Source organism: Populus euphratica, unplaced genomic scaffold, assembly GCF_000495115.2.
Source record: "Populus euphratica unplaced genomic scaffold, PopEup_1.0 scaffold218.1, whole genome shotgun sequence".
NCBI classification, from domain to species: domain Eukaryota; kingdom Viridiplantae; phylum Streptophyta; class Magnoliopsida; order Malpighiales; family Salicaceae; genus Populus; species Populus euphratica.
The window spans coordinates 182,482-193,997 of record NW_011500100.1 but is presented as its reverse complement, the minus strand read 5'-3'; the positions used below and the strand labels follow the sequence as shown (position 1 = coordinate 193,997).

Below are 11,516 nucleotides of genomic sequence, written 5' to 3'. Positions count from 1 at the left end.
ACACACTTATATGTAAAATTAGCAGCCACATGAATTAATCTGCCGGTTATGCATATAATAGGCAGACCAAGTGCAAAGCAAGTTGCTGGATTGGCCTAAGAGGTTCCACATCATCAATGGGGTTTCAAGGGGACTGCTTTATCTCCATCAAGACTCTAGACTACTAATTATTCATAGAAATCTTAAGGAGAGGAATCAAACAATCTCAGACTTTGGCATGACCAAAAGTTTTGCAGAAAATGAAACAGAAGCAAATACCAGAAGAGTAGTAGGAACATAGTAAGAGTTCTTATTTTCCCCCCTTATAATTGTGTTTAATGGTGGACAATACATAGCAGTGAAGAGGATTTCGAAGGAATCCAGACAAGGGCTGGATGAATTCATGAATGAAGCTACAACATCGACACCTTGTAAAGATTCTGGGATATTGCATAGAGCTAGAAGATAAGATTTTGATCTACGAATACATGCCCAACAAAAGTCTAGGCCTCTACATATTTGGTTAGGATCTTTGAATCTTCTATATATTCACCATATGCTTTTTCAAGATAATTTCATTTTAGTAGCTTCATACATATGATATGCTAGAAAGAATGCATTAGAACCTCTGTTTCACCTCAAACCCTACCAATCAAAGACTAACTGGCAAATATGTATCAGTTCATATAGGTTTCAGGGTTTACCACGTCTAATATAGTTGAGTACACCCACAAGAACCAGGTTAAACTGGACTTCTTTTTTCTTTCACGTAATCCCATTCCAAAATCATATTCACAGCAAGTTACAATCAGACACACTTATATGTAAAATTAGCAGCCACATGAATTAATCTGCCGGTTATGCATATAATAGGCGGACCAAGTGCAAAGCAAGTTGCTGGATTGGCCTAAGAGGTTCCACATCATCAATGGGGTTTCAAGGGGACTGCTTTATCTCCATCAAGACTCTAGACTACTAATTATTCATAGAAATCTTAAGGAGATGAATCAAACAATCTCAGACTTTGGCATGGCCAAAAGTTTTGCAGAAAATGAAACAGAAGCAAATACCAGAAGAGTAGTAGGAACATAGTAAGAGTTCTTATTTTCCCCCTTTGCGTAGGAAAAGAAAAATGAAATAGAAGTACGTCCATATCTTACTAGCAAAAGCTCATTAACTTGTTTGATGATATGTAGTGGTTATATGTCACCAAAGTATGCCATTGATGGTGTCTTCTCAATAAAATCCGGTGTATTTAGCTCTGGTGTTTTGGTATTAGAGATTGTCAGGGGGGAAAGAAACAGGGGATTTACTCATCCAGAACATGAACTCAATCTTCTTGGGCATGTAAGGACTTTTATTTTCATTCTAGGTATTTTCAAATTAGCATTAACACAAGGGTTCCAATTTTTAAGAACTATTTCAATTTAAAAACAAATGCTTTCAAATTTCAGATATGGAAGCTCAATAAAGAAGGCAGATCTTTAGAGTTGATTGATGAATTGATAGTAAAATCCTGCCATCTTTCTGAAGTTTTAAGGTCAATCCATGTGGGCCTATTACGTGAGCAACACTCTCCAGAAGATAGGCTGAGCATGTCAAGAGTGGTTCATATGTTGGAAGGAGATGGGGCACTGCCGCAGCCTGAAGAGCCTGGTTTCTTCACCGAAAGAAAATTGATCGAAGAAAACAAGAAAGACATATTTTCCACCAATGAAGTAACAATCACAAAGCTTATTTTTAATTTTTATTTTCCACCAATGAAGTAACAATCACAAAGCTTTTTATTTTTATCTCAGACAGTTGATCAAAACCTGTAGTTTTATTTGCTAAAGGAAACCCAGAATGGGCGAAAAGATGTTGCTCGTTTTCTTTTATTGATTTAAAGAAGTTGACATTTTGCTAGCATTAGCAGATCGAATCCTACGCCACCAGAGCTTAATAAAGCTACTACTTAAACATCCACAATCTCAATCTCACTACTTACAAGGATTCAGGAGAGGATGACATATACAAAACCAACTCAACTACTAGCCATTTTAACACTTCTTAATACATTGGATATCAAGTTTAAATTATTGATACTAAATGATCAGCAAAAGCAAGCAGGGACATAAGCAATCCAAATACCTGAGATAGAGTCTCGGAACAGAACAGATATAAATTCACTCCACAACTGTCCTTTGTCTCGGCAACCAAATGCATTTATTTCCCTTCTGTATTTGTCTCTTCTATCTCAAAGAGTAACCAAAGGGGCTTGAAAAAAAAAACAGAAATCTTTAAAGAGTAGAGGTAGACGGCTGCACAACATAATCAAGAACAATAAAGCTCTGCAGATAATCTCTGAACTTGGCTTTCTCCAAATTCACAAGCTCTTCCTTGGAATCCAATTCGCTCAATCCTGGAAAAACAGCTAGCGACGCAATCGAATAACCCTTGGCTCTAGCTGAGAAATTCTCACCGCAGCTAATTTGATGAATCCCACCATATTTCCCTTTAATCCCCTTAATTAACCCCAGTATCTCATCTTTCACTTCATCCCCTAAACCCTCTTTTAGTTTAAGGAATGACAACCTAATCGCTGACCCAGGAGGTGGGACCAATGAACCACCACCGTTGAGATCATCAGTTACCCAATCGACGGCCATGACGTCGTCACAGATTGGCTGAACCGATTCTTTAACCACGCTGACATGGCTAGGGTGAACAGCATAAGCGGAGAGGTTTTCTTTAGAGGAGTAACGGCTGTGGAGCATGTGAGTGAAGGGAATAGGTGAGGATTTGGTGCGGTAGAGGGCACCGGCGTTTAGGTGGAGTACGGAGTCGAGTGAGATCAGACGGTTGAGGGAATTAATCATGGTGTTGATTTTAGTGGGGTCAGTGTTTTCTTTGACTTTGAAGAGGACTATGTGTTCTACTGTCTGGGATGGAGTGGATGATGACATTTTGATTTGGGATTGGGATGATGCAGAGTAAGGCTTGAAGGAGAGGAAGAAGGGCTTGAGCTGGTAGTTCTGAGACGAGAAAGGGAAGGAAAATGGCTTGGTGGCGCGTGAACGTGCGGCTTTAAGGCACAACATTGTCATCCACTGATTCGCGGGCTGTTTTGCTTTGTGGTTTGGTTTCACAACATATGTCCAAGACACAACATTGTCATACTGCTTGCTAGCCAGGGTCAACCATACTATTTAACAACTTGAAGTATTAACGAAAAACTAAAAGGATATTTGAGGAGGAATCAGATTCAAGCACGTGTAACGATAGTTTTACTCTTTATTGCTTTTAATAATTGTCTTAACAACAAGGATGAAATTGTATTTTTCATGGAATTTAAAAGTTATTTGAGAATTGATTGGGGCAAATTTGTTGTTTGTATATTTTATATATAGTAAAAATACTATAAGAGCATATTGCTCTTGAGAGCTCAAAAAATTGGCCTTTAGTCAAGGGATTTTTGTGTCTTTATAGATTTATTTGTATTTATTTACATAGTTAAATAAGTTTATGCATTTAAAATCTAAAATATATTAGCCTTTTAAAAGAAGGGTTGATTTGTATTTACACATTTTATGTATAATAAAATTTCTTGTTTTTCTTTTGACTTTGAAAAATTAAAAATTGTCTTGGGAGGGTGTTTTTATATTTGCATCATTGTTTTTTCATAATATTTGTATGCTCTTTTTAGTAATATGTATTATTATAATATTAATAAATCAATAAAATAAGTTTGCGTGTACCACACGTGTAGGTAAGTCATCGCCCCCGTGCTATTCTGGTAGTAAGTCAGGGCATGTATGGCGGTAAGAAAAACTAATTTTCTACTCACCTGATGCCAAAAGTGACAGTGCATCTTTTACGATGACAGGTTTTGTCTTTTAAGCTGCGGTTTTGTGATGATGACGACAGATATCCTCGATGAGAAACTGCTCTGCAGTTTGCCAAGATATTTTACAGAACAGGGCGTAATTTGAGATCTCTCAAAATGGTCGTGGACAGTTCTTATCACGGAAGCAAAGAAAATCATGGAAGCTAGTTCTATGAATGTGCCACCATGGAGTTAAATAACTTGAAGCTCCATTTCTTTACACTTCATGCGTACCTTTGATTACACCAGCCTTACATACCATACATATATTGCCATAGTTGATCAAAATACATTATTTCTTTGTGGGATGGCTGAATTATATATGCCTAGTACATAACCACAAAATAATATTTCGAAAAGTAGAGACCAACCATCTAGAAACAATACAAAATATCAGCGCAAAATGCAATCTATCTTGGTCTTAACTCTGAAATCGAGCATTCATTAACTGAACATGGTTTGCTCAGGCTCGATGAATGTCTTGCTTCAGTCAGATCCCTTTCAGTGAAGAAACCTGGTTGTTTAGGCTGAGGTAGAGTATCATCATCACGTAACATCAGAGCAACATTTGACATGTTTGGCCTATCTTCTGGATTTTCTTGCACACACAATAAACCCACATGAATCGAACGTAGCACTTCAGATAAATTGCATGCTATTACTAGTGATTCTGCAACCAGTTCCAAAGGCCTGTTTTCTTCAAACAATCTCCAAGCCTGATAAGCAGAATCATGTAATTAAAATAGATTTGATATTTAGATATAATAGAATACGTCCCTGGACTCAAGGATCCAGAATCCGTCATGCATTTCATTGTCAGATTCAAAATATGTACAGATATTTCAAGCATTTGAAGTGTCCAAAGACAGAACATGCCAAGCACTTGGAACCTAACATAGGTGTGGTGTGGATGGCTTACATGTCCTAGAAGGTTGAGGTTGTGGTCTGGATGAATGAATCCTCTGTTCCTGTTTCCACTCACTATCTCTAGCACCAATACGCCGAAGCTGAAGACGTCCGATTTTAGTGAGTAGAGTCCATGATTGGCATACTCAGGGGATATGTAGCCACTGCACTTATTCAGGGAATGCTAAGTTTTTTCAGTGAAAAAATGAAGACAGAAACACACACAGGAGGAGACACTTACTATGTACCAGCCACTTTATTAGTATTGGCTTCAGTTTCGTTTCCTCCAAAACTTCTAGCCAGGCCAAAATCTGAGATTTTTGGGTTTAGGTCATCATCCAATAAAATATTGCTGGCTTTCAGATCTCTATGAATTACTCTTAGTCTTGAATCTTGGTGAAGATAAAGCAGTCCACGAGCAATCCCAAAGATAATGTTGCAGCGCTTGGGCCAATCTAGTAGAAAGCTGTGTGTATGTTCTGTCAAATTGTTTAAAATGCATAAAAAACTAGGAGAAAAGGTAATCCATACTTGTAAACATAATAAATGTTTAATTAAAATTACAATTGGGTACGGCAGCATGTGTGACCATGAAAGTGGAGAAAGATTTAAAGTGCAATAATTGGAAAGAACTTGTAGGGGTTTTGGGAGATTCATACCGAAAATAAAAATGTCCAAACTTCTGTTAGGCAAAAACTCATAGATCAGTATCTTTTCATCTCCTTGAATGCAGCATCCTAGAAGCTTCACTAGATTCTGGTGCTGAAGTTTCACTATATAATTGGCCTCATTTTTGAACTCATCAAGTCCTTGCCTTGAGTTCTTAGAGAGCCTCTTCACAGCTATTTCTCGCCTGTCTTCTAATGTTCCCTGCAAATAATCACACAGTATCATAAGCAATCATACTTGGTCTTGTGAAAGTTGGGAGTCATGGTATGATGTTGCACGCTACTTGCATCTGTTGTAACTCTGAAGTTTGAACACTTTCTGAAGAGTCATTGTTTTATTCTTAGAAGGCTCAGTCCCATGGAAGTTCCAAGGAAAATAATACCAAAAAAAATCAATGGTGCCATGAGTTTGTACCATGAAATTCTGAAGCCATCTAGATGCCTGATTCTTTATAGATTAGTACCTTATAAACAGATCCGAAACCCCCTTCTCCAAGTTTATTTTCAACAGAAAAATTATTTGTTGCACAAGCCAAAGTACCCAAATCAAACATTGGTAGCTCTAGATCTTCCTTGTGCATATGATTTGCACTTCTTTCCAGAGCATCTGCTATTTTTCCTGCAGGAGGAACTGGCATGAATAAGAACGAAGCATGGGAACGATATTTTTGGCCCCAGCATGATTTCTCTACGTCACCAAATACACTCTTAACATTTTAACGTTGCCTTGTATTTTTTAAAATCAAAATTTAAAAGAATCAAAACTTATCTGAAAAAGGAGAGATGGAGTATTTGTTAAATGTTCATGGTGTGAATTACGTACTGTTTTTCTGCTGCTTCTTCATCCAAACACTCAAGACCAAGGCTAGGCCAACGAACAGAATCCCAGTAGACAACACAGTGCTTGCTATGATCCTTTTCTTCGCTTTGGATTTTTTATTTATCTTGGCACCATCTCCATTATCTACAACTTGGCAGAGAAAAACTGGAGTGAAAATACAACAATAGGAAAGTAAATCGAATAGAATTTAGTATGGCTAGAAATTTTTTATTAGCTACAAGCACCCTTCCTCTTGGTTACCTATTAGCAAGGATTTGTACATGATGGCAATGGTGTGGATGGGGCAAATCTTGACTCTAAATATATATATAACACAGGATCCAGACACTTTACTAAGAGTGAATCACTCCTTTTTAGTGAAGTGTCTGGATCCTGTTTTATATATTTACAAGGAAACACAGTTTGCAAGGTTATTAAAATAATACTGACTTTTCTTGTCTGAAGATAAATTCATACCTTGTTCTGATTCGGCCATTCGTATATAAATCTCTTGCTCATTTTCAGCAAAAACTCTAATGTCAACCAGGTCGCCGAACCAGAGCAAGCACCCACTTCCTCCATTCCTGAGGTCCAGATTTGAATATGCTGTACAGTTGCATTTCTCCAAGCACGTGTTCCTGCACTCCTCAAGATTCATCGTCTTGCTAAACCACGATGATTTTGTCTCAGGCATCTTCAATCCAGCGAGCTTTCGGAACCCATCTCCAGAACAATTTAGGGGAGTTCTTCTAACACAACCATTTGCCCAATCAGTCACGTCCCAATCTCTTGGAGATTTTGGTACAAATCCATTCAAACAATCACACACTGGAGAGCTTTGAATATCACAGAAACCATTTGCACCACATAGTGCATATCGATCACAATTATCTGTATTTGCTGTTCCATAAAGCAACCAACTTTGTTTTTTCTCAATCCAAGTAAAGCTCGCGATATCACCATTCTGTCTTGTCACGAGCCTCCAATGCATCGACTTATCAACAGGAGTTTCTCGGTAAAATATCTCCTTCTCATTGAAAACAAATTCATATGTGTATATGGGATTTGGTTTTGTTCTAGGTATGCCACTGAACCGCAGACCATCCCATAGTCCAGATCGGTACTTCACTCGCGAACCTTCCATCACAACCATGTCAGGATATCCGGAAGGAGCAAGTTTACATGTAATGTCACCTCTGGAAGGATCATCTTCTGATTTCCATGATGTCATGGACCAATCCATTCCCGTTATTCTACTCCTTCCTAGCTTCATGCCTGGCAATATCGTATCAGCTGGATGTTCAAAACTCTGCCACAAGGAATTTTCCAGGTTGTTATCACCCTCCTCTTTCACAACAAGGTTTCCTGACTCCAATAGTTGAGCGGTTGGATTCCTCGCAGGTCTTGGTGTGTTGGAAGACCAAATCAAGCTCCCACTGCGATCGAGAAGGATAAGAATTCCTTCGTTTGTTATCTTTAAGACCCCCAACGAATCATTAAGGGGAGTTTCTCTATTGGCAACCCAAACTACAGTTTGAACTGGTATTTTCCCATACCATATGCCCAAGTATCTGTTTTTTGACTTTCCAGGGCTGAAAAATCCTAATTCATAGGTTCCATCTGCTGAAACTATAGTATCGCCATCCCTGATGAACTGAGTTGTGTTTATGATGTCAATGGCCGTGGCCGTTACTCTATTCAGCAATGTAAAGAAGCAAAAAAGAAGTATGGGAATGTAAACCATCGTTACTTCTATGGTTTTTGTCTGTAGCTTAGTTAATGAATGGCTTAGATGTGAAAATATTCATATTTATAGCCCCAACTTCTTTACCACGAAAGCGGTGCTCCATTTTTCATGTATGAGTGAACAATCATCTTCAAGGACTCCATTTTTCTCATTCTTAACGAATAGAGGATTCCATTGACATGTTTATTCCGACAACTTCTCTCTCCTCACATTCTTAAGGGGGAGATTAAGACATTTTTGGATTATTATTATTATTTTATTATACTAAAACAAAAACATGATGAATCTCACTGTGCATTGAACAATAGACAATTTTTTTTTTTTCATCTGGAATTTAAGTTTTGTAATCTGTATTTGTTTTTTATTGTGATATTCCGGTCTCATATCCTGATTATATTCTTGACATGCTAAACTCAAATTATATTTTTTACCTAATTAAATGATTTTGTTTTTCGAATTAAATGATTCGTTGTTGATTGCATTAGAAAATATGCAATTCTCACGACTATTGACTGCCGGTTCTTAAGGCAATCAATGACAAAAAAATGGGTGAAAATTTTTAGAAGACTTGGACTCGTAGAATTGAAGGGAATGTCCTCTTTCAAAGTCCATACCACAGAAGGTCCAAACAAGCATAGTTTAGCCTTAGGAGACTGAATTATTATTATTATTATTTTCTATTTACTTCCAAATTCAAAGATAGAAGGCTCCTCGCTATACATGTCAAAATTGTCTTGGAAAAATACCACTAACCCCACACGACACTCACTCATTTTATTAAAAGGTAATTTTAGTTTAATTTTATTTTTATTTTTTAGCTCTTAATTATAAAGATAAAAGAGAGACTAGTTGAATTCTAATGGGAAAGAGGGAAAGAGAGAAAGTTGATGGTAGATGTGATTTTAATTATTAAAAAAATTAATTTTAATATTTCATGAGTTCCATTCAATAAAAAAAATTAAATTAAAAGTTATTTCACTTTAATATTACTTTAGAAATTAGATCTAATTTTAAAAATATTTTAGATTTTAAATTGATTTTTTATATACATACCAATTAAAATTAAAATGAGCAAGCACACTTACTTTGGGCCTTTAGGCCTAGAAATTGGTTGGTTCATGATACCTTGTGGATTTCTTTTTAAAATGGCTAACCTTTATTTTTTTTAATTTTATTTAGAAAAATCAAATAATTTATTTATTTTTTTAAAAAAAATCATATATCAATAATTTTTTTTTTAGATTATGACCGGGTAATTTTTTAACAGGGAAAAAAAAAATTACGAAGACTTAGACCCATAGAATTGAAGGGGACGCCCTCTTCCAAATTCCAAATAATTCCACTCCACAAAAGGTCCAAACAATCATAGCACTAACCCACACGACACTCACCCTTTTTCTTTTGGTTTTTTTTTTCTAGAGACATGTTGCTGAACTAAAATCTGTTTTGAATTTTAGAATGTGAAAACCTGATATTTGATCTGCAATAGAAAATTATAGCATAATTCTAATTTTTCTATCAGTGGCATTCATTGACCTATGAAAAAGAAATGTAAAGGAAGAAAAAAGACACAGAGATTGTTATAACAGATGGAAGTATAATGGAAGGAACGCCATTTGAATTCTAATTGGGTAATGAATTCGATTGGATATAACAGATCGACGGTGTTGGTAGTGTTAGAAATATTTGAAAGAGAAAGTAAATATAGGACCATGGGAAATGTGGTGAAAAATAAATTTTCTAGAGTGGTATAAATATATGTTTGGAGTATTATAAGTTTCTTGAATAAATCTCATTCTTAGGTTTTTTAATCTTTTTTTAATATAAAGTTCAAATTTTCTTGTTGAGAACTATCTTCTTACATTCTTTTTTTTTAATGTTATTTTTTTATTCATTTTATTTTAAGATTTCATACTCTAGTGAACTAGCTTTAATTCCATATTAGAAATATATAAAAGAAAAAGATAAAAATAAAAATATGATAAATTTAATGAAAAATAAATCTTATTCGTATAAATATTACTCTCCCTCTCATAAGAAAAGAAATTTAATGATTTTAGACTTAGATTTATATTAGTCTAGGATAATTCAAGAGACATAAAGGATAAACACTTATTTATTATAATTACATGTATACACTAGGAAATGCCTACAAAAATTTAAAGACATTGTGAACGAAAATTTCAAAATTAATTGCAACAGGTATCACCTAACGCAGTGCAGACAGAATCTGTGCTAGGATAGATACGTTTGTCACCGGGGACAATATTGGTGACGATTTCATTTTTTGTTGTCACAACTGCTGTTTCACGGAGATATGAAGGGGCTATTTGTTCGGTGTTGATGTCTGGATAAACCATATCGACAATAGATGAGATCAGGTCTGATACATTGTCTTGCAAGAGATCATCAGGAATCTTGATGAAGGAAGTATCACAATTTCCCGAGGAGAGAGAGTCACAAATAGTTCCATTACCAATGGAAGGAATCCATTCAGCAAACATGGCGAGTTCATGTTTTTCCTTCATGCTAAGGTCATCAGGTGAAAGACACATGCTCTCTTTTAGACTCATAACTTTGAACTTTGGCCATAGAACTGAGCTGCAAAGAGAAGCATGTATAATCTCATCTTTTGTACCTTCGGGTATAACAGGCAGTATCTGGCGGAAATCCCCACCCAAAAAAACCGACTTCCCACCGAACAGCTTATTTCAATTAGCCAAGCTGTTATCTGAAAGAACATCATGTAAAGAGCGATCAAGTGCTTCCAAAGCAAGATTTTTTCTTAATCTCACAAGTCAGAAACGTTAAGAGGAATCTTGAATCTGGAATAAGCTAGCAGTTTGCCCACCTGGCAATAAAAAGGAAGCAACAACTAGAACAAACAAACCCTCGGCTCTGATAAAATTGGTTATTGTATGCCATAAAAATGTTTTCAGAATTCCTCCACGGCCATGCACAAAAATCAATGCTTGTTGCTTTGCTATAACATTACCAACAACAATTTCGTAGACATCTTTTTGAGATCTGTTAAGAGATGGGAAAGACATGGAGTGATGTGCTATAAGATCAGTAATGTCAAAGTTGAGCTCTTCTCTAAGAAGTTTGTTTCTTATTTCATCCAATAAATCACTACAAGAAATTCGCTAAATAGCAACGGATTTACCGATGAAATAACTCTGTCGGTAATTGGAGGTTAAAATTACCGACGATTATATTCCGTCCATAATTCAGTCGGTAACTATCGGCGAAAATTTTCCGTTAGTAGTTACCGACCGAATTACGGACAGAAACGTCACCATCGTACCGACCGAATTACGGACAGAAACGTCACCGTCGTAAAAAAAAATGGATCGCTGACGTGGAGGTTTTGGTGGGTTATTTTTTCAGACGAAATCACCGATGGATTCAAAAAGACAGGCCGTATAGCGACCGCCATTTATATTGCCGACGGATTCACTAACGGATTTGAAATGGCAGATCCGTACAGTGACGTGTCGATTGTACCGTTAGAATCATCGACGGGATCAA

The 11,516-nt window shown here is 36.3% G+C and overlaps 2 protein-coding genes across 2 annotated transcripts in view; both read right to left on the bottom strand.

Annotated features, from left to right (window-relative positions):
- Positions 1 to 1,825: 1,825 nt before the first annotated feature.
- LOC105109440 (uncharacterized) lies at positions 1,826 to 3,142 on the bottom strand. Its single transcript, XM_011004164.1, has one exon. The coding sequence runs from the start codon at positions 3,063 to 3,065 to the stop codon at positions 2,259 to 2,261; it is 807 nt and encodes a 268-aa protein (XP_011002466.1). The 5' UTR covers positions 3,066 to 3,142; the 3' UTR covers positions 1,826 to 2,258.
- Positions 3,143 to 4,012: 870 nt separating this feature from the next.
- The window catches only part of LOC105109453 (uncharacterized), a 14,341-nt gene continuing 6,837 nt past the window's right edge, over positions 4,013 to 11,516 (bottom strand). The window contains exons 8-16 of the mRNA XM_011004175.1: positions 10,781 to 10,836; positions 10,211 to 10,586; positions 6,716 to 8,003; positions 6,242 to 6,382; positions 5,883 to 6,037; positions 5,410 to 5,620; positions 4,992 to 5,229; positions 4,764 to 4,914; positions 4,013 to 4,560 (exon numbers count right to left, since the gene is read on the bottom strand). Coding sequence (XP_011002477.1) covers positions 4,255 to 4,560; positions 4,764 to 4,914; positions 4,992 to 5,229; positions 5,410 to 5,620; positions 5,883 to 6,037; positions 6,242 to 6,382; positions 6,716 to 8,003; positions 10,211 to 10,586; positions 10,781 to 10,836 — 2,922 coding nt within the window. The 3' untranslated portion in view covers positions 4,013 to 4,254. The remainder of the gene's footprint in view (positions 4,561 to 4,763; positions 4,915 to 4,991; positions 5,230 to 5,409; positions 5,621 to 5,882; positions 6,038 to 6,241; positions 6,383 to 6,715; positions 8,004 to 10,210; positions 10,587 to 10,780; positions 10,837 to 11,516) is intronic.